At 41.1% G+C, this 23588-nt stretch overlaps 1 protein-coding gene across 5 annotated transcripts in view; it reads left to right on the forward strand.

Moving 5' to 3' along the window:
* Positions 1-22982, forward strand: part of AKAP13 (A-kinase anchoring protein 13) — a 526300-nt gene extending 503318 nt beyond the window's left edge. For all 5 annotated transcript variants that reach the window (XM_082254313.1, XM_082254314.1, XM_082254315.1 and 2 more), the window contains 7 exons: positions 2173-2328; positions 2926-2996; positions 5689-5727; positions 6792-6842; positions 6921-7328; positions 11839-12148; positions 22130-22982. In XM_082254313.1, the coding sequence (XP_082110439.1) occupies positions 2173-2328; positions 2926-2996; positions 5689-5727; positions 6792-6842; positions 6921-7328; positions 11839-12148; positions 22130-22176 (1082 nt within the window). In that variant the 3' untranslated portion in view covers positions 22177-22982. The remainder of the gene's footprint in view (positions 1-2172; positions 2329-2925; positions 2997-5688; positions 5728-6791; positions 6843-6920; positions 7329-11838; positions 12149-22129) is intronic.
* Positions 22983-23588: the final 606 nt, after the last annotated feature.

Consider the following 23588-nt stretch of genomic DNA (forward strand, 5'->3'; position numbering starts at 1 on the left):
TCGTGTGCTGGTTGGCTACTGTTTAGCCTTTGGGAATTTTTTTGCCGTTCCCACCCCTCATGTTTAACACTGTTTTGGGATGTCCCAATGGTCATGAAGATCAGGAGCTATGTCCATCAATGAATGAAAGAGAAAATGGGATTTTTTTTACTTACCGTAAAATCAATTTCTCTGATGTTCATTGACAGACACAGCACCCACCACTCTGTGGAGTTTTATTCTGACGGTAATTCTTCTGACACTGCTTGCAACAAAACTGAGTAACTATAGCAGAGAGAGTATACCCCCTGGGACTGCCCATAGGCGTAGCCAGATTCTTTTTCTGCCTAGTGTCCTCCTGTAGGGGGTAGTATAACCCAATGGTTAGGAAGAATCAGGAGCTGTGTCAGTCAGTGAACATCAGAGAAATTAATTTTACTGTAAGTCAAAAATTTAATTTTTTTTTTCTTCATATTGATAGAGTAAGGGAGGTTTATAACCCCTGTCAGTTTATTTTTTATTTTTGCCATCTGTGCCTCCTTGTGGAGATTTCCCTTCCTGTGCCACAGCCAAAATTGGAAGTGAGAGGAAATTCCTGCAAATTAGGGGAATCCCTTTTGTCCCCATTGGAAGATTTCCCCTCTTACTTTTCTGGGGATAACCCAAAATTTGGGATTTTCTTTGACTTTCAATGTCAGTGCAAATGGTAAACAGAACAAATGGAGAGGGTGAATTTCCCTAATGGATGTACAGATAGCAGTGCAAACTGGAAGGTGTTCTAATTCCTCCCCACTCTGTCTAAAACTAAAGAAAACTTTTTATTGCCTTTTAAGGGGGCTAGGTGGAAGTAGCGGCTTGGTAACAAGCTTTAGAGCAAGAGAGGGAAATTTAGAAACCTCCTATAATGTAATTATGGTCCTATTCTTCAAATAAAAAGTAAAATAAGGTTTTAATATTGCGTTAAAATTAAGGCCTCAGTTGCAGATAAAACCATTTACTTCTATTCAGGCCTGCATGGGATTGGTCAATATTTATCCCCTCTCCAGGTTCGAAGGTTTACCTGGAGAGTTGCATAGAGCTCTGGTGCATTTGCTTTCTCTTTGAACCTGCAAATACTAGTCAGTATTTTCCTTATGTAAATCAAAAATAATCAGCGCAAGCCCACATTATACAGAAAAAAAGAATCAATCAAAATTCTTGTGCACAAGGCTGCAAACAATCAGTGCCAAACACAAAAACACCTGTGAAAACTTAAAGAAAATAATATTGCTGCGCCAAGTCTTTCATTGGAGATAAATAAATAAATATGTTTGGTGTACAAAATGTTATCACAATAACTCTAAATCAGTCCATCAACTGTGATACTAAAGTGATAAATCAATTTCTGAGCTGTGATTATAAAATCAATAATATTAAATGTCCCAATCCTCAGTGAAAATAGTGACTGAAAGAAAATCAAAAAATCCTCATCCACAAACGTGATCAAAAGTGCTGCATGCTTCACTCCAGGGGCTCCTAGTGACAGATTAGCAGCTCACCTTAGGAACAGACTCCTGAGAGTCAATACACACTCTGGGATAATCACTGCAGTCTGGTTTGCCTTCCCATCACCTCCTCTTGATAGTCCCTCCAGGTTTATATGGCATCGGTGTGGAAAAATAAAAGTAAGATCTAGTGCTCTCTGATTTTAAGGCTATTTATTAAATCATAAATGGTGAAATCGCACTTACATTTCAAAGCACTTCAGCAGTGCGGGCTTATCATAGCATCAAACGCTGCCTGTGGTCTCCGGGAATCGACGTGATGACGTGCAGGCTCCTCCCCCGTATGCGTTGCGTCATAGACTTCGTCAGAGGAGTATTTTCCTTGCCTAGGTGCTTCCTTTGAGACGATGCAGGAAAATCTTCATTCAACTGAATTTCGCTTCGCTAATTTTTTTTTTTACACTTCTTTGCTTTATCTGTGGTTGGGGGGGCAATACAAAGTCTACATTTAGAGCAGAGTTATCCATTAGTCTCAGTATATGTTAAGTTCCTATAGATTCTTTTCTCATCCAAATGATTTCATATTCTTTGAAATAATGGAAATAACATATTTTTCTTTTTATGAATGGGAATGTGATTCATTAGGTAGATGTTGATTGTTTGGGATGTTTAGATTTTCTCCATTGTCTTAGTGTTTTTTGTATTGCAGTGGAGACACTTGAAGTTCTGGTAAACCAGTATCTATGGAGCAGCCTAGTGGCACAGGAGTCTGGCGAGATCGAAAATGGAGTTGGTCCTGTTTCTCTTCCCCGAAGAGCAGAAACTTTTGGAGGGTTTGACAGCCATCAACTCAATGCTTCTAAATGTATGTGTCTAAACTTATTGCCTGTTTTTATTGTAGATGCAGTACAGAGCTTTCTGTTCTAATAAATAGATCTTGTTTAGCTTTAATTGTAAAAATAATTTTAAAAGAGAAGTGTGGGGTAACCTGAACAACAAAAATGTATACTCCCCTAGATGGATGCAGCATCTGTCCCCCACCACTTCTAAGACGATCAGAGACTGCTGATCACTCAGTTCTCAGCCTTAAGTGAGCAGAGAGCTGGTAGCTGTTAGTCATCCCCCCTCTCTGCTCTGCCCCTCCAGTGCTCACTGGAGTGCCGGGCTGTGCAGTGGACTGGAGCGGCTGGCTCAGTCTACCAGTGGCTCGTTGAGACTCTGAGCCAGCTGCCGGTCCAGGCATCTGGGTGGATCCCGACTGTAAAGTCAGGATTTTTCCCGAGCCAGGACCGGCCGAGTGACATCAGCCAACAGCGGGCTTTAGCCTGAAAACGCTTTGGCCATGCTTCTCCTTTAAACTAAATTATATATTTTACTAAAAAAAAGAAAACCGCAAATTTACCAACAAAAACTACAATAAAATGATATACACTTGATGATTAGTCTTGTTCTGCACTTAAAGGTGGCGAAAAAGAGGAAGGGGAAGATGCACAGGATCTCCGAAGAACTGAATCTGACAGCGTTCTCAAAAAGGTACTGTATGCATTGACATTCAGATGGCTGCTGTCCTGTGCAGTTATCTTCATCATAGATTGATTTAAAACTGCTCTGTCTGGTCGGGAGAAGTGTGTGACGTACATACACGTGCTTTACCAAAGTATCTCTACCCAGCTGTCTTGTATTCATAAAAACATAACAGGTTGATAGACCATTAACCTCTTGGCGCCGACAGCATGCAAATATGTGGCCTCTTGGCGATTGGGCTGTGGCACGAAGCGGCCTCATATTTGCGTGTAATCTTGCAAAAACAGCTGTGCTGTGCACCCTGCACACTCCTGGCACAGTTACTGGTGGCTCGCGGAAAGCTCCTGATCGCTGCTTGCCTCCTGGCATCTAAAATCCCTTAAAAGGGCCAGGAGACGCCGACGCCAAGAGGTTAAGCTGGGTGTACATGTGTTTTTTTCATGCAGCTGACAGGAACGGACAGATTCCCCTCCGTTCACCTTGTTCACACAAGCAAGGTGAATGGAGAAATCCTCCACCATTGTTCCATTGTTTTCTGACAGTCTGAACTCTCCCTTGTCGGAATGCACTGATCGGTGGCATCAGCCACTGATGTAATGGAAGTTTTCCAATGTGGCCGTGCCACAGAAGTCAATCTACCGATCGACTTCTGACAAACGGGAAGGGCCACACATAGATTGAAATTCATCCGATCCGTCTGTTCCCACCTTTATTTTCTGCAGATTGCTGCACTGTATGTGTACGTGTACTGCATGTGAATCTCAGAAAAGATGGCTGATGGAGCATGGTTGCAATTATAGGCTTGTCAATGCATTTACAGTGTATGAATGGCCAAGATTTGGTTATAGGTTTCTCATACCTAGAATTAAGTGGGTTTTCCTGATACTCGGGCATACTGTACATATATACAGCACTTCACATTTGTAGAAGCCTCCCTTCAGGTTTCTGTAGGGAAACAAAATAGCATGGAATTTGATTTACATCGGTCTACCAGTCGTTTTCCAATTTCAGCCAAACAAATTATGACATTTAAGATATTTTTCTTTTCAGTTTTTGCCCCTTGATGTCAGAAGATGAAAGTAATCTTTGCTCCTGAATGTGTATGTTGATAAAACTGCACATATCCACTAATTGTATCCAGGTGAAATTTACTTGTTTTTGTCCAGGGCGAATTAAATGAAAATATCAATCTCCAGACTTTTTATTATCAAATAAATGCCCCAAAATTATAGATATATATTTTTTTAAATGTAGCTGTATATTTTTTAGACATCACCATGATCCACCCCCATCAAAATACATTGTCCTCCTCCTGACGTTCATGGCAATACCACATATGTGCATATTTGTTGGTTGTACCCATAGTAGGGCCAAGAAACAATAGTGAGCATTTTACTGGGGTTTTTTTTTTTTTTCCCCTACCTAAACATACTGACACTATAGTGATTTGGATCCTGACCTTGGACACCTAAAGGAGTTGTAAAGTCTTAAGGTTTTTCACCTTTTTTTTTTTTAAACTCTTCTTATTAAATTTTTTTCTTTTTTTTTTACAAAACCAACAAATCAAACAAAAACAATCTCAATATCAAAGTCCATACTCTATAATAGCGAGGGAAGAAGAAAAAAGAAGAAGAAGAAGAATTTATGAAATATAATTTCTCAACATCCTAACATAGGCTGGTCCATTTGAGCAATAAATATACATATTTTAAAGGGATTACTACCAAAAAAAAATTTCTCATCTGAGTCCTAGAGGGTTAGCACATCACCTCAGTAGTCAGACCTGCAAAGCGTCTATTTTTAATCTTCCCAAGGAAGATTAAGGTTTTTTCACCTTAATGCATTAGGGTGAAATACCTTCGGTGCTGCAACTGTCCCCCAGACTCCCCCTAATTCTTACCTGAACCCGATCCTTCCAGCGATGAGCATGAGCCCAGCGGCTCAAGCCGCTGTCTCGGGTCCTCATTGGATAGATTGATAGCAGGAGCCATTGGCTCCCGCTGCTGTCCATTAAATCCAGTGACACGGGAGTGGGGGGCAGGGCCGAGTCCTGCTGTCTGTGTCAATGGACACAGCAGTGGGACTCGTGGGCGTGCCTGCACAGGTGCCCCCATGGAGAGCGGCTCCCTGTGGGGGCACCCAATAAAAAGGAGGAGCCAGGAGCGATGCTGGGGCACCCCAGAAAAAGATTGGGGCTGCTCTGTGCAAAACCCTTGCACAGAGCTGGTAAGTATAACATGTTTGTTATTTTGAAAAAAAAAAAAAACAACCTCTACCATCACTTTAAGAGCCCATTCACACTGCCGCGACTTGTCAGCCTGACAAGTCGCGGTCCATTAAGTAGGACAGGACCCGTTCTAATAGGAGCGACACAAGTCGCTCCGACTTAGAAAAAGGGTCCTGTACTAATTTGGGGCGACCTCGGAGCGACTTGCATAGACTTCCATTATGTGAAGTCCCTCCAAGTCGCGCCGAAGTCACGGTGCACGCGACTTCACAGGTCGCCCCCCCGAAGTTGTGTCGCCTCAGTGTGAACCGGCTCTAACACTAACCTAAATACATTTCCTTTTGATGTATTCTATGTAAGCTTCTAGAACTTGAAAGTGACAACAAAACAGAAAGAAAGCACTTGTTATTAATATGATTTTTTTTTATGAGTTGGTAAATTGTACTATAACAGTGTTTGTTCTCTCATCTGCAGGGAGTAAGCCCCAGTGTTGTGGTGAAGCGAAATGGATTGGTAAGATTTTTTTTGACTAGTTTTCTAGATATCCACTTCAGCTCTGGAAGATTTTACCCCTTTGTGACCAGGCCATTTTTTTGTTATTGGGCATTGCGCTATTTTAACTGGCGATTGCACGGTCATGCAACAATGTACCCAATTTGTTATATAATTTTTTTCTTTTGGTGGTATTTGATCACCACTGGGTTTTTTACTTATTGCGATATAAATGAAAAAATGACTGAAAATGTTAAAATTGTTTTTTTGCTATATGCTATAAAACATATCCAATTAAAAAAAATTAAAAAATCTAATTTCTAAATGCATTTTGTGCAAAATGGATTCTGCTACACGTTTTTGATGAAAAAAAAAATCCAATGTGTGTTTTGATTGGTTTGCATGAAAGCTTTAGGGCCTATTAACTATGGTGTGTATATATACACAAAAAAATGTTTATATACTACTAATGTTGGTGACCAGCGACTTAAAATGAGACTACCAAAGTGCAGCGGACAATCTGACCTAAGTGACCCTGAGGGGAACTGCCACCGATATCACCAGTGACACTAATACAGCGAGCAGTGCTAAAAATATACACTGTCACTGTACTAATGACACTGGCTGGGAAGTGGTTAACATCTAGGGCGATCAAATATGTGCCTAACTATGTGTAATGTGTGTAAAGTGCGCTGCCTTTTACTAATTATCTCTGTTTCTCATCCCTGCTTTGCAAGGATGAGAAACGTGACAGATCGCTCCCTCTGTACAGAGCTCTGTGTTGAATGTCAACAAGGAGCTCTCAGCTGTGAATGTACACAGCCGATCAGCAGGTCCCAGCTGTGACTTGGTGACAAGCTTCTGCTGTGTACAATCACAGCAGGAGCAAGCCAGGGGGAGGGAGATCATGTGCGCGCCCTAATCCCTGAACTAGGCAGCAACACACCACTACATCGCTTTGCCTACAGCGGTGCTGGTCCGTGTTACAATGCAGGCGTTAAGTGGATATCCGGAGTACTATTGTATGTAGTGTAAGACATTTGTATAAATGTTTGTATTCATAACTTCCATTTCTTTCATTGCAGCAAGTTCTCCTGTCCGTCAGCAACCTTCATAAATACCTGAAGTCTTTGCAGGTCAGTTGTTGAAGATTATAGTGTTAAATACATTGCCTGATTTATGAGCTGTGTCCTAATAGGTTTATTATACCACAGGCTGTGGTCGTACAGCAAGACACCTACATTGAAGATCAAAAAATGATGCTGAGCAAGGATGCCCTCAACCGGAAATCAAGACCGAGCTCCTTAAGCGATCAGGAGAAGCAGCGCAATCTAGAAAAACTGCGTCAGGAGATCTCCAGCTTAGAAAAGCAGCAAGCCCAGCACAGGGAAGAGAAGCTAAGAAATGAATGGCAATGGGAATCCCGGGAAAAAAAGTTTGCAGAGTGGAAAGAATGGTCTTCAAGGATGGATGATGACCTAAAGAAGAGTATGCAGGATATGGAACAGAAGAAGCATCGGCTTGAGATCATGAAAGCCCTTGGCCAATGTGATGTAGAGAGTCTAGAGGAAGACCTACAGCAAGGAAAGACTCAAGAACAGCGGGTCAAAGACCCTAAACAGGTATAGTTTATGGTTTATAGTGGTTTTCTGCTTTGAGAAGATCCTTTCCACCCATTTTTTTTTTAAGTTAAATGACCTTTATTGAAAAAGTAGCTGGTACAATAAAACAATTTCCCTATTCCGCATATATCAACCATATAAGATTAAATCAGAAACACATGTCGTATTTATTCATTAATCAGAATTTGCAGCAGAATAAAGTCTATGATACTGTCAACAACATAAACCTTTTGTAAACTGCTAGGAATAGCAATCAAATCAATACAAGCAGTTTACAGATAGATCAGCTGAGGCAGACAGAACCTGAAAAATCCAACAGTTGGGCAAAATACACAGATCTCTAGATTTAGGGCCCAAACTTCCAACACAGCATATAGGTATCTGCTATATAGCCTACCCAAAGTTTAAATTTGCAGTAGTCTGTAGGGTTGGCTGTGGGGTGGCTAAACGCGGTGTGTCTTACCAAAACCGCCATATGTTTATACGCTTTTTTGGGGTAGTATTTCTTTGTGATGAAAGAAAAAGTAGTCACAATAGTGATACCTATAGCGCTTGCTATTCCCTAGTGGAAATCCATATAGTTAAACTAATGCTAAAAATACATTGTATAAAATAAATATATCAAATACATAAATAATTGTAAATCACTCTCAAATAAATGTCCATCCAGTGTGTGGTGATGAATAAACCAGATAAAAAATAAAATTATCAATAAATTATCAATAAATTATTATAGTCCAAATTCAATATATGTGGCTAAAGTGCTGGTGCTTCTTCCTTGATTTCTTTGGTGCTTCCTTCACCGTGAAAAATAAATAAATTGCCCACTCACCAGATACTGTGGGTCCTATATGTCTTATGACATTAGAACCAACCGTGCTTCAATAAAGGATCCTTTCCCGGTTCGGATTCCCTCTCCCTGGGTATAGACATCCGCTGCGGTTAACCTTCCACCATGGGATGAGTCTCCTCCTACCGCGATCCACTATACGAGATGTGCTTCCCCTGTAAATCACCTCCAATCACAAGCCGTGATGGGAGAATAAACGGATAGTGTGGTATTGTTTTTTCAAAAATTTATTTCACACACCCCGCACACTCAACGGTACAAAATCCATAAAATTCCAATAGGTGAGTAAAAACAGGTGTCATACACATCCACAGTTCAAAAATTTGCAGCAAGGTGAGGCAAACGTGTTCAATCCAGAAAATAGTGACAAACGGACGGGAACCGTCATACACGTGCACTCAGGCAGTGGAGAGCGGTAGTTCCGGCTTGCGTTCCACTCGAGTGCGTATGACGTCACGGCGTGCGTTCCACCTAACGCTAATATACAAAGTATATTTTTTTCAACAATAGTATTTCTTTGTAATGCGAATGCTGTTTACCTATTCGATCCACTTTCTACAGGTGGGAGGATTAGTTAAGAGCCAGCACTATGCTACTTTCCACCCATTTTATTGACTATAGTGTGTGTGCATGTTGTCTGCTTTTGGTCCCAACTTGAAATATAAACCCCCTTAGTTTCCCCAATTGTAGAACAAATAAAAATATTCCATTTGTTATATAAATCAGGTGCTGCCTGGTATGGGCAGATGTTAAAAATTCTCCACTGATATGCATAGAAAAGTACAAATATTAAAAGCAGACCATTGGGAATTTCTTGCTTCTTACTGTACTTTCTTTCCCTACATAATATCCATTTCCTGTAAATACAGTTCAAATCGGAGTAATTTTGCCTATACTAGCCAAGCAGTTTAATAAAGGCTTCAAACTGCTCTTTGGCATATTACAGTTTTGATAATGTTAAACATCTTTATTAGGGGTGCACCGATCCCTGTCGATACCCGATACCGATCCGGTACTATTGTTGAATTAATAATAAACTGTATACCTTCCACCTTATACCTTCCTTGAAGAGACTAAAGGCACCAGACTTTACTAACTAAACAGAACTATGACAAAATAACAGATGTATGTAATGTATTGAATTCTTATTTATTTAAAAAACAATTGTGCATTCAAATTGAAAATAGAATGTAATCAAACTTCTTTAAATAAATGTTAAATAAATAAGATGTAGCAGTAGAACTCTTTGGCTCGCTCCATGTTAATTCTAGCATTCGACACGCACGTGAAGCTGACGAATGAAATAGGTTCTGCTGTGACGGAAAAAAAAACCTGCATAGGCCTGTGGATCTGTTCATTTTTCCGATCCCAGATCCAGCGATTTTGTCAGTATCGAGGCCAATATTCGATCCTAATATTGGATCGGTGCATCCCTAATCTTTATATATGGTTTAAGTACCAATCTAGTGTTTTTTGTAAACACGAGAGATTGTTTTCTTGGCAGGTTTATCTAGTCCATGGGTGTCCAACCTTTTGGCTTCTCTGGGCCACATTGAGTGTAGAGAAATTTTCGCGGGCCGCATATAAAATATATACTATAGTTAAGATATATAAGTAATAAAATGCCGCTGCACCCTTCCCGCACCGCCACGCTCCCGCACTAATTTAACACAACTAGAGGATGATGAAATGAAATGGAATCAGTATACAGAGGTTTACTTCTTCTGAGCGAGAATAAAGGAACACTCAAATTACCATGACCACTACAGTGATTTAAAGTGGTCATGGTGGTAGGAGTCAGAAACCCTGCACATGATCCCCTCCCCCCCCCCCCCCCTGAGGCAGTCTCTGCCTACCGTTAGTTGGCAGCTGCTGTGGTCGTGCCCCCGACCTGACTTCCTTCCTCCCCAGCAAAAAAAAAAATTGTAAGGGGGCAGTGGGCCGCATTGCCTGAGGTTCTGGGCTGCATGCGGCCCTCGGGCCGCAGGTTGGACATGCTTGATCTAGTCCTAAATGTTCATCAAGTTAAAAATTAGGCCTTATTTCCACCATCTATGCATTAAAGTGGAGTTCCAGCCTAACCGCACACTCACCTGTCCACGGTCCAGCGATGCGCCGTCTTATCCCTCTCTGCTCCGCTGTGCCGGCATCACTGATGTGGGCACCCGGCTGTGACAGTTTGTGGCTTCACAGCCGGGTACGCACTGCGCATGCGCGAGTTGCGCTACGCGTCGTGATTGGCCGGCAATCTTCTGGGACCTCTGAGATGTCCCAGAAGATTGCAGGGAGAGAGGAGAGCTTCCGCTCAGGGCGCCGCGGCGCTCCGAGCGGAAGTGGGAGCGGGTACCTGTCAAAACTAGGTACCCGCTCCCCCCCGCCAAAAATGACATGCCAAATGTGGCATGTCAGGGGGTTAGGACTATTTAAATCGGAAGTTCCACTTTTGGGTGGAACTCCGCTTTAAGCAAAGCTACCATTGGTTTTCTGATTTTACAACGAAGAAGCCCATTCCCTAAAACCTACATTTTCCATTGATGGATGTTCGGAAAGACATATTGCACCACCACCATGTAGAAAATGCCCTCACTAAAATGTCATGCTGCTTACGTCTAGTTGTCCAGTATCTAGGTCCCACTGTTACCCAATAGATTGTCCACAGTTTTGCAGTTTTAAAGTCAAAGAAAGAAATAGGAATTTGTGCAGATACGACTTGATCTCATCTGTTACAGATAAATGTGGTCTCTGTTTTATTCGCAACAAAACACCCTGCAATATCATCTAGGGAATAAAGCCATTTTAGAATTCGTCTAGTTAAGGAATCAGCTGAGATTCGATCCATCTATGGGCAGGCTGATTTATACCCAAGTACAACCAGCCTGTTGTATTTTTTACATGCAATTACTACTGGCAGCTATAGCCAATAGCAGTAATTGTTGTGATGAAGCATTCCCACATCAACACCAACCTTGTTGATGGGGGAATTGAGCGCTTTTCATTCCTTCCACCCGTGGTGGACGGAAAGAAGCTCTAATCATCTATAGGCTGTTTAAGTATTGTCCTTTAACCAAACATAAACAATGTGGGCTATGTGGGACTTTAGGTGAGACACCAGCAGGTAATGCCTAGCGTCTCCATCCCTGTATCAGAAAAAATGAAAATTGAAAAGGATTAAAAGAGGTGCATGGAAGCCAGCCAGCCCCCAGTCTGATGTACTCACCCTCCAGTCTGCCACCAACCAAGTAGACCTGTCTCAATATAAATAAAGAACAGGGGTTTAGGCGACACGCATTTGCAAACGCATGTGTAAGCTGCAGGGCCACTACAGGGCACCCTGTTTTACCTACAGTCCTAACACTTTTAATTTGAGTGTCTCCACAATGGGAGCACGTGGCTGCTAATGGATGGATAGGAGGCAGGTGAGAGGGAGCAGCCCAAACCTCCCCCAACCCACCCCCATGCATGACTGGTCTAGTATCTCAAAACTCTAATAGCTCTAATAGCGATATTACTGAGCAGTATTGTCCTTTAAGCATTGATATATCAATACTTTTTAGAATCTTAATTTAATTTTGAAAGCTGTAGACTGATTGTAGTAAGCATGTAGTGCATTTATAGATATTAAGTGGAAAAACACCTTGTGATGTGGATTTTTTTCAATAGGTATCTTTTCAACATGACAAGTTGATTAGAGTTCCCTCACTCCCTGTTGCCATGGACTCCTCAAAATGTTCTGACTCCAACTCAACCAAACAGGAACAGTTGCAATCAGAGGCGTCTACGTCACCTAAAAAGGACAGTTTACTAAGGACTGACAGTAAGCAAAAAGGAAAAGGCCACTTCAACTTACTTGGAAGCCAGTCTAATAAATCAGCAGAGGGCCATTCCTCCAATCGCCTCTTTAACCTGTCAAAACCAAAGGAAAAAAAAGACAAGAAGAAGAAGTGCAAAGGCGCTGGCACTGGGACCTCAGGTAACTGAAAGTAAAAAGATTGTTGTGATTTTACTGGGTCACTAAAGTGTAGTTACACAATATAATATATCTGTACTTATCAGCACAACTTGGCCTCAGTGATAGACCTATTGCTTTACAATGCTGACTGTATCTGATAGGATGCAGTGTGTGTTCAGATGATTAGTTTCCACCTGACTCCGGTCATTTTTAAAGCGGAGTTTTAGCCACATTTTCAACTTCATATCATGCATACCTATATCCCTTTCTAAACTCTATTTGGCTATTTTTATTTTTTTTTATGTTCCCTTACCTTTTTTTTTAAAGAAAAATAACTTCCGTTCCTCCCACTTCCTCCTTATGCCGCCCCCGCCGCGGACGTGGTTTCGTGCTTTGCATTGACTCGTGGGAGAGGAGTGTCATCAGTCCCAGGAGTCAATGCGCCTGCACCGGTGTCCCTCGTCACTTCCGATGCAGGTGCGTCATTCTCTGCCCATGGGTGGAGAACAGCTTCTGGGCATGCGCAATGACGCTGAACCAGCTGTGGGATGACGCTGTTGCCCCGGAAGTGACAAGGGTATAGCATTCTGGGACTCATGAAATCCAGGAAGTGGGACACTGCGGATTCAGCTGCCCACACCACAGATGGCCACGCTGGACAAGAACTTCACAAGGTAAGTAATTCATGCTGCATGTACACTAAACAGGGGACAGTTTAGAGGGTGTAGTTGTTTAAATGCACTAGCCCTGACTATTCTAGGGGTATTTTTTGTAAAAAAAATAAATAGATTTGTCCGGAACTCCACTTTAATTTCATTTTGTTGAGCCAGGTGGTGCTTACAGGGTCAACTGCGGCTTCATTTTTAGCAGGAATGGGCCAAAAACAGAACGGCCTACGGGGGGCGCCACTCCCCCCCCCCCCCCCCCGCCTCCGCGCCTATGGGGGGGGAGTGGTGCCTTTCATGTATGATACTCTTTTGCCAAAATAGGTGCTCAAAATCTACCCCCTGAGCTTTTAGCAAAGGATACAGGGGTTGATTTACTAAAACTTGAGTGAAAAATTTGATGCAGCTCTGCATAGAAACCAATCAGCTTCCAGGTTTTTTTTTTTTTTTTTGTCAAAGCTTAACCACTCAACCTCTAGAAGATTTACCACCCTTCATGACCAAGATATTATTTGTGATACGACACTGCGTTACTTTAACTGACAATTGCGCGGTCGTGCGGCGCTTTATAAAATTTCTAATTTTATTTCCCCACAAACAGCTTTCTTTTGGTGCTTTTTGGTCACCTCTGCATTGTTTATTTTTTGCGCTATAAACAAAAAAAGACCGACAATTGTGGAAAAAAAAAAGAAAACCATATTTTTTTTTTCATTTCTGTTATAAAACATATCTATTAAAAAAATGTAAAAAATTGAATTAATCAATTTAGGCCAATATGTATTTTCCTACATATTTTTGGTAAAAAAAAAATCCTAATAAGCGTATATTGATTGATGGTTTGCAAAAAAGTTTTAAAAGCTACAAACTATGGAATATTTTTTATTTTTTATTTTTTTCAAATCTGTTTATTATATATTCGTTCACAAAACAAAACCGTAAACTACAACAACAAAACAGTGAATAGTTGACAGAGTAATCTGGTGTAGCCCTCGCAGGGGACATATATAACCAATGTTTGGTCTCATCTTGAAAGAAAATGCAACCTATGTAACCATGTAAGACTGCCCCTAGATCCAGACACAAGTAAGTCCTCACTCTGCGACCCTCTCCTGACATGTTACATTGCAGAAATGCACCCCCCCCCCCTTTCAGTATCCCCAAACTTTATAACCACAAATCTAGGAAGCCGTGACAGCGCCCGCCAGCCACCCAGACCAAATCCTGTTGGCAACCCTTGTGCACGTATGTATCTTTGTACACTGGAATATTGCCGTTAACAAGGCCTTTCCAGAAGAAGACCGAAGGAGGAGCCCTTTTCAACTATGGGATATTTTTATTTTTTACTAGCAATGGTAGTGATCAGCGGCTTAAAGCGGGACTGCGATATTGCGGCGGACGTTCTAACACTGACACTTTTGACACTTTGAAGGAACCAGTGACACTAATACAGTGATTAGTGCTTAAAATATAGACAGTCACTGTACTAATGACACTGGCTGGGAATGGGTTAAACATCAAGGGCGTTTAAAGGGTTAACTGTGTGCCTAGCCAGTGTTTTACTGTACTGTTTGAGGTGCTTTTACTAGGGGAAGAGATGGAATATATTCCCTGCTTTGCAGGGACACAAATTCCTTCCTATCCCTCTTGGCAGAACGGCGATCTGCCTTGTTTACATAGGCAGATTATATTTTTGTGTCTTTTCCTCACGATCAGTGGGTGCCGATGGACATCAAGTACGCGGGAACCCACGGATTGGCTCCCTGCTGTGGGAGCGAGCCGCCCGCGGTGCACATGCACTTCCCCTACACAGAAGTGTTAGATTATATATATTATATACGTGATCTGGCACACAGGTGCCGCCCTGTAACAGTAGGGTGGACGGGAAGTGGTTAAATGAACAAGCTGAAGATAGAAGCTGATTGAATACCATGCACGGATGCACCAGAGTTTGCACTCTCCAGTTATAGTAAATCAGCCCCAATGTGACCAGGGGGAGTAAGACCAGGAAACTTGCACCTGGAGTTCCTATGATGATTTCTTTTTAAATGTGTCTTTTGCAGAAGGCTTAACTTTCAGTATTAGGAAGAATTTTCATATACTGTACTTTAATAAACCCGACTTCATTTAGTGCCAGTGTAGTTCACACCACATGCAGTCCAGTTTGTATTTTTTTTTTTTTCTGCATCAAAAATGCATGGATAGTAGGTTATATGGTTTGCAATGGCATAGCTCACACCAGTGCAGTCAGTTCCAGGGCATTCCAGTTCCAGAAAAAAAAGCGGAACATGCTACATTTTTTTGTACTAAACCGTACTGGAATGCGGTAGAACGCACCAAAAGAGCACCCGAATGCACATGTCCTTATTTAAGGTAAAGAAAGAGTGGAAAATGCAAAGGAGCACATCAAAAAACGTTAATGCAGAAACACATCTGAAATGTATCTGGACTGGGTGGTTTCTTTGGTTGCTTGCTATGAGAAAGTAACTCATCAGCAAGTTTAGTCCCTAATACCATGAATAATTGTAAATTTAGAATTGATAATGAAGTCCATATACAATTTTTTTTCAATGTGAGATCCAATTTAAACTGTATATACAATACATCCGAAAGGTATTCATAGTGCTTCACTTTTTCTACATTTTGTTATGTTACAACCTTATTCCAAAATTGGATACATTCAATATTTTTCTCAAAATTCTACAAACAATACCCCATAATGACAACGTGAAAGAAGTTTGTTTGAAATCTTTGCAAATTTATTACAAATAAAAAATTGAAAACATCCCATGTACATAAGTATTCACAGCCTTTGCCATAACACTCAAAATTGAACTCTGGTACATCCTGTTTCCACTGATCATCCTTGAGATGTTTCTACAACTGTGGTAAATTCAGTAGATTGTCCGAGCACAAACCAAGCCATGAAGTCCAAGGAATTGTCTGTAGACCTCCGAGACAGGATTATATCGAGGCACAGATCTGGGGAAGGGTACAGAAACATTTGTGCAGCATTGAAGGCCACAATGAGCCCAGTGCCTCCATCACCCATAAAAGAAGTTTGGAACCACCAGGACTCTTCCTAGAGCGGGCTGCCCGGCCAAACTGAGTGATCGGGGGAGAAGGGCCTTAGTCAGGGAGGTGATCAAGAACCCGATGGTCACTCTAACAGATCTCCAGCGTTTCTCTGTGGAGAGAGGAGAACCTTCCAGAAGATCAACCATCTATGCAGCACCCCACCAATCGGGCGCCTATATGGTAGAGTGGCCAGACAGATGCCACTGCTCAGTAGAAAGCACATGATGGCCCTCCTGGGGTTTGCCAAAAGGCACCTAAAGGACTCTCAGACCACGAGAAACAAAATTCTCTGGTCTGATGAAACAAAGATTAAACTCTTTGGCCAGAATGGTAAGCATCATGTCAGGAGGAAACCAGGCACTGCTCATCACCTGGCCAATTCCATCTTTCCAGTGAAGCATGGTGGTCCATTTTGGAAAAAGGCTGTAACATAACAAAATGCCTCCTACATCGGGCTTGGAGGAAAGGGGGTTATAGGTTACAGTATGTAGACTTGGTAGCGAGTACGAAATCAACATAAACTATACCCGTTTCTCCAAGCCCTGATAAGGAGGCCTAGGATTAAACCCCAAAACACAATAGGGGTTATTTACTAAAACTGGAGTGTGCAGAATCTGGTGCAGCTTTGCATAGAAACCAATCCGCTTCGGGGTTTTTTTTGTCAAAGCTTAACAAGTTGGTTGGCTACCATGCCAAGTAAATCTCCCCCAATGTCTTATAGTTCCTATGGATTTCGCATTGGAATAAATTTGTATCTGAACTTCAACATCACATTGTGGTGCTTCAATTGCACATTTACACTTTACTAATCAGTTTATTGTGACTGGGGAAGCCGTTTGACATCTAGACGCTGCCAGCTAAGGGTCCAGACATCATATACTGCATCCATATTAGACCTTACTATTAAGAAGCAAAAAAGAAAAGTTCCTTGGATCCAACACTATCCATATACTGCCTTAAAAACCCTAAAAAATAAGTGTTTGCCCACCCCTTTACACATCATCATTACTGGACAGCACAGCTTACTTAAAACCTAGTACTGATTTTTGGAGTGGTTCTGGCCTAATCAGAGTGAAAATTACGCAGAAAATTTAAAAAATTTAAATAAAAACTTTGTCAGCTAGAGGCTTAGGGTTGCTATTAATGTTTTTTTATATAGAAAGGGCTGTAGATCGAAAGCCTTGGTTCACATTACCTGCATTTCCCCTCCCCCCGGATGCATTGCCCAACACTTTACATACCACTGCATAGCTGATTAAAAAAAAATGCTCTTTTTCTCTCCTTTTGCCTCCATATGTGTAGACTATTCATGACCTGTCAGCAAAAATTCCTCTTCTCCGCCCTCCCCCCCCCCCCATTCCCATTTTGCTGTTGGAAGTGCACCTCTAGTGGTCCCTTTGACTTGTTCAAACTGTGTGTATATGCAGTGTGCTCTCCCTACCTCTAGGGGGCTCAGCTGCTGCTGCTAGAGCAGAAAGAACGCATTTACAGTTTTTTATCAGGCTGACCACTGGGGGTGCACTTCTAACAGCAAGACGGAGGGGAATTGAGCATTGAGGAGTTTTTGCTGACATGCCACGCAAGGCCAATACATATGGAGGAAAAAAAAGCACTTTTTTTTTTTTTTTTTACTGGCTGTAATGTAAGCTGTTATGGATTCTGGAATGCATAGGGGGTTTTGTGGGAAAACTGCTAGAAAGATGAATTAACCCTTTCAGCTAAATTGCAATGATATTTTTACAAACTTGAATAACACAAAGATATTTGACACAGATACTATAAAAATGAACTAAAGTCAGAGCTTTTTTGCAGCTGAAACTTGTTGGAACTCAGTTCCACCACCTCTGGCTCAGGCCTTTTGCTCCCTGCTCATCACGATCACCTGTAAACACAGAAGTTTGGCTTCTATGTGTACAAGTAACAGCTTGTCTCCCAACGGCTCCCACAGATCTAAAATCCTGAGTGGCTCCCGCAGAGTGCAGGATGGGAACAAGGGAGATGCAGATGCCTGGGGTGCAGTGTAGATACCAACATTCCCACTGGATAGTCTCCCCACATGTGGTAGAGGCAGAGCCAACTACAGTGTGCCGAGAGGAACTAAAGCCAACTGGGTGCTTCAGATTAATACAGCAACAAAGGAAGACGTGGGAGGAAGATGGGGACACTGGAGGGGGGCTAGCATATGCAGAGGTCAGAGCTGAAGAGGGGTGAAAGTGAGCTGTGGATGTAGAGGTAAGCAGTTGTGGAAGAAATCTCAACTCTGCAATCTGTATGCAATGCAACCCCAAGTTCTTCACTGTGTACATTGCACACCCCTGAGCGCTTCACTATGTACGTTGCACACCCCTGAGCGCTTCACTTATGTAGATTGCGCACCCCTAAGCGCTTCACTATATACGTTACGCACCCCTGAGATCTTCACTATGTACATTGCGACCCCTGAGCTCTTCACTATGTACGTTGGGTACCCCTGAGCTCTTCACTATGTTTGTTGCGCACCCCTGAGCTCTTCACTATGTATGTATGTTGGGCACCCCTGAGCTCTTCACTATGTATGTTGGGCACCCCTGAGCTCTTCACTATGTACGTTGGGCACCCCTGAGCTCTTCACGATGTACTTTGCGCTCCCCTGAGCTCTTCATGATGTACTTTGCGTACTTTGTGCGCCCCTGAGTTCTTTGCTATGTAAATTGTGCACCCCTGAGCTCTTCACTATGTACTTTGCGCACCCCTGAGCTCTTCACTATGTACGTTGTGCACCCGTGAGCTCTGCAGCTCACCCTTAAACTCTGCACTTTGTAGTGCACCTCTAAATTTTTCACTGTGTGTAGCACACCCCTGCACTCTGTACGTAATGCACTCCTGGTATTTAAAGCCCTTTTAAGACACTACCACTGTTAGTGACCAATTTGACTACACCCAATATTTGATGCGATGGGGGGGGGGGGGTTGTAGTTGAGTTCCTGTACCTATTTTCTGAGGAATTAAATCCTTGACTAACATTAGTGTATCCAGGTGTGTGTTTTTGTTGTGGATAAAGTGGAGAAAGATTTAAAAAAAAACACAAAAAGCACTAATAGGTTAAAAAAATATTAAAATTTCACAGCTAGGCCAAGACCCATTTGATATTTTGTTATGGTGGGGGGTTGGTTGGCTATGGTCTCACAGTTTCTTAGGCTCCATTCACATGTAGGCGTTTTTGGGCGTTTTTGGGGAGTTTTTCTGCTCTAGGATCAGCTCTCAAAACGCCCAACAAGACAAATCCTATTCATTTCAATGGCCCCTGTTCACATCTGAGCGTTTTGACGCTGTAAGCAAAACGCCCAACGCTCAAAAAAGTACATGAGCTTCTTTTTGGGCAGATTACAGGCGTTTTCCATTGGTTTCTATTCAATCTAAAAACGCCTGCACAAAAAACGCCTGTAAAAACGCCTGTAAATCGCAGTAAAAATCGCGGTAAAATCACGGTTAAAATCGCTGTAAAAAACGCGCGAAAACGCTACGCTCAGGTGTGAATGTAGCCTTATGTATATTGTACAAAACAGGAAATATCATTAACTAAATATATTACAAAAATATAGCCAAAAGCAAAAAGAAAAGAAAAAAAAAATTAAGAAAGTCACAAGCCTACAAGTCCTAGTGCTATAATCACACTTGTGCATTTCTGGAATTTCTCATAATTATGTGCTTTTTACCCAATTCACAAAAACATGCAGGCCTTTTGCAGACATGCAGCAGTCCCATTAATTCCTATTTAATACTTTATAAATAAAATATAACTAAAGGCAACATTTTTTTTTTTTTTTAGTTTTGGATAGACTGCAGAGGGATTAGAACGAATGTCAGCTTTATTGCTGTCTGTGCCCCCGTTGGGGAGATTCACCCTCTGTTTGTCCTTATTACCATTCTCATTAAAAATGAAAGTAAAATAAAATCCCAAATTTTGGGTTGTCCCCAGAAAAGTAATAGAGGGGAAATCTTCCTATAGGGACACTAGTTCTGGTGACCTGGGGGTCCTAATTTTCAGGGATTGCCCCTCGCTCCCTGTTTGGCTATGGGACAGGAAGTGAAGGGAAACCTCCATAATGGGACACAAATGAAAAAAAAAAAAATGAAAAAAAGGAAAAAAAAATCTGACGGGTTATAACCCTCCCTTACTCTATGCAAAATAAAAAAGGTTTTTGCCAATAGTTCTACTTTAATTCTTAATGGCACCCCATGTAGCTTGCTAACCTGCACGCCAAAATGCATGATAAAGTATCATCAATTTTGGAGTGACACGTTTTTTTTTCAAAAGCATCAGGCTCTTCTTTTGAGTGTTTTTGCTCCTAGTGCAGTCTATTGAAATGAAAAATGCATGTGTGTGCTGCACTGTACCTATGGAGTTTGAGCAGAGAGTAAAAAAATTTAAAATTTTTTTTAGCAGGACCATGCTTAAAAAAAAATATATATATATATATATGTCTTGCTGAATTCCACAAATCCTTATGGCTTTGGGGATTATTTTGTATAATGCATGTAATGCTATCTTAAGAGACTCTGGTCCAACACTATTGGATAAATATATTGTATATCCACAAACCAGGCACACAAAGGAAATAAAGAAAATCAGTGAAAAAAGTGACAATAGTAGACCATTGTATATAGTTCTGACGCCTTGTACTGACATAGCTGAGCTATTCTGCTCTTGCTGTGCAGTGGAGAAATCCATGTTATATGCATCACTTCTCTAAGATGAATTCTCCTTACCGATGATGTTCAGCACCTATGGACTGTAAAAGCCGTTCTCCCATCTGGATTTATGGAACATTTGCATATATATTGGAAGTGTCTTTTTTTTTTTTTCTAGGATTGACATTTATATTTATGTCTGGGCTGGTGAGTCATTCTATACGAGTTGATCCTTTCATCAAACCGTATTTGAATGTCTAGTCTGCAAATAGCTCTTCATAAGTGCACATCGACTGCTTTGTGAAACATTTTAGTAAATATCCTATTAAATATCAGTTAATACATTGATATATTACAACCTATTTAAAAAATAAAAATACATATATAAAGAGCAAATCTTTTGGGACCAGTGTCTTTTAGAGAAAGTCAGTGAGGTACCTCCTTAAATGTGCCACACCCCTAATAACAAAACCATGAACAAAATTCCCCTTGGGATGGGACTTTGAAGGCACTAAGTAGTAAATAATGTGAATAAAAATCAGTTTTATTTAAATTGGCATAAAAACACCAATGCTATATGGACAAGGTTGAACATGGAATGCATATACATATTACACCAATATTGACATCCTCCATCCGATGCGTTTTGGGGCTTTCACAGCTCCTTCTTCAACCTTGAAGATGACATCTTCCAACCTCAGGGTAGAAAGGCCACATTTGATGCTCACTGATACTGGAACCTGTAGATACATATTCGCCAGCACACCAAGGATCTTACAAAAGCAGTCCAAAAAACTTTATTCCAGATAAGATCATATCAGAAAAATATAGTGCAACGTTTCGGAGCCGCACAGGACCCCTTCGTCAGGCATGTAGGAGAAAAATGCCAGGATTGGCATGGTAGGGAAGTGGTTTCTATTTACTTGGTGTAACATTTTTTTTATAATTTCCCCAAAAAATTAGTATTGTATTGTGTTTGTGTGAATTAAAAGTGTATTTAAAAAAAAAAAATGTGCTTTTAAAAACCTCTGCGCAAATATCGTGCGACACAAAACAATTGCAACACCCACCCAGGGCCTCTGCTTAAAAAAAAAAATATATATATATATATAATGTTTGGGGGTTCTGAGTAATTTTATAGCAAAAAAATTTACAATTGTTATATGTAGGAGAAAAATGGCAAGATTGGCATGGTAGAGAAGTGGTTAAAGCATGACATGTTAGGTTTCTATTTGCTTGGTGTAACATTTTTTTATAATTTCCCCCAAAAAAATGAGTATTATATTGTGTTTGTGTGCACTAAAAGTGTATTTTTTCCAAAAAATTAAAAATTGCGATTTAAGAACCTCTGCGCAATAATCGTGTGACACAAAAAACCCACCCAGGACCTCTGCTTAAAAAATAAATATATAATTTTTGTAATTTTCTAGTTAAAAAAAAAAAAAGTATTATTTTTCATATATGTGAGAAGTGGTAGTCAAGTGATTAAAGGAGCAAAGAAGATAAGTGATGTTTAGTGATGAGTATACATGTGACCGGCGTTTGGAGGGAAGGACCGGTTTGTTGATGATCTTCTTTTTCTTTGTTTTAGATTCCCACCATATAGAAGGAACGGAGGAGGAAGAAATCTTCTGTTAGAGGACTTCATGTTTATTCTCATTCTGCACTGGGAAGCCACAATAGACAATATGTGTTACAAGAGAGATTTTCCCCTCGATCACTTTCCCCAGGTCTGCTGTACTGATCGCTGCCACTGTCATCCATGCAAGACGTCTACTCTATGGACCTTCCATGTTCCACCGGGTCTTCAATGCATACAGTGACCCCTTTCATATTACATCCGAACGCATACAGTGAATGTGTCTGGGGCCTGCAAGATCACTGCTGGTACTTTATTTTGGGAACTACATCCACTTCTGGGATCATACCACATCAAACACCTATGGGATGGTATCATCATTGCTGCTCATCATTTATGTGGTTATAGTTGCTCTTTCCTTGTTACTGTGCTCACCTGATTTCTGGATCTCCTGATTTAAAAAAAATGCTTCATTTGCTGTCTGCATTTACACCGGATGAAGAATTGATGAAGGTCTCCTCTTGGCTTATTTTTCTATCGCAGGGCCTGAAGTGGCAGTTTTGCGGTTTGCCAGCAGAGGGCATTGTAGACATTCTTTTCACATTTCATTCGCTCTCCTTTAGAAGATCTTGTTATGTGGGAATTCTCTTTTATGTCTGCTGTCAGACCTTGTAGAAGAAAAGTACTTTTTTTTTTTTTTTTTTTATTCCTCGATGCGGATTAGCGTTAACATTTTACTGGCTTTCTTTCTGTGCTGTTAAAGATGTTAATTGCCGGAGCTGCAGTCCCTCTTGTATAGCCGTTTCGGTGTCAGCTGCGGTACTTTTCTTGCATCCTGTACAAATTGAGTATTATGGTAAAATCTGTTGCCATAGATTTGGGAAGGGGGGGGGGGGATTTTCACCTTGAAAAACCAGTAAAGCCAAATATAAGTGTAAACGGAAGATTAATGACATTTAGACAACCTGTGTATAATGGCAATAGTTTGTCCTCTGCGGCAATTCTATCTTTGTTTACCAAGTCTGCTGAAGAACGCCGCAAACCACTACCGCTCAGGGCTCGTCCATGCTCCGCACCGGATCATCGCAGGCAGAACAATGGCTTTCCACATGAACAGTTCACACCATAATGTTGTGCATTGCATTAAAATACAATCTGTCTGCATTTCAACAGAACGCATTTAAACGCAAATAAAAAAAAAAAAATATATAAAACAAAAAAACCCTTAAAATTCTGACCCTTTTAAGGATCTGACACATCCCAACAGATGACATAAAAGTGCATGACCACGCCCATAAAAACACAACGGAATGCAAAATTCATGCAAATGCACATCAGCATAAACGCATTTTTGGGGCTTTGTGGTGAGTTTTTATGTGCAGTATGATGTGAAAGGTCCCTCAGCCTTCCCTCATGCAGGAATTGTTGTCACCACCATACAAGTGTCTCATATTGTTGTGTTAGGTGGGTA

The sequence above is a fragment of the Pelophylax lessonae genome, assembly GCF_965119305.1.
Source record: "Pelophylax lessonae genome assembly, chromosome: 4".
Classification (NCBI taxonomy): domain Eukaryota; kingdom Metazoa; phylum Chordata; class Amphibia; order Anura; family Ranidae; genus Pelophylax; species Pelophylax lessonae.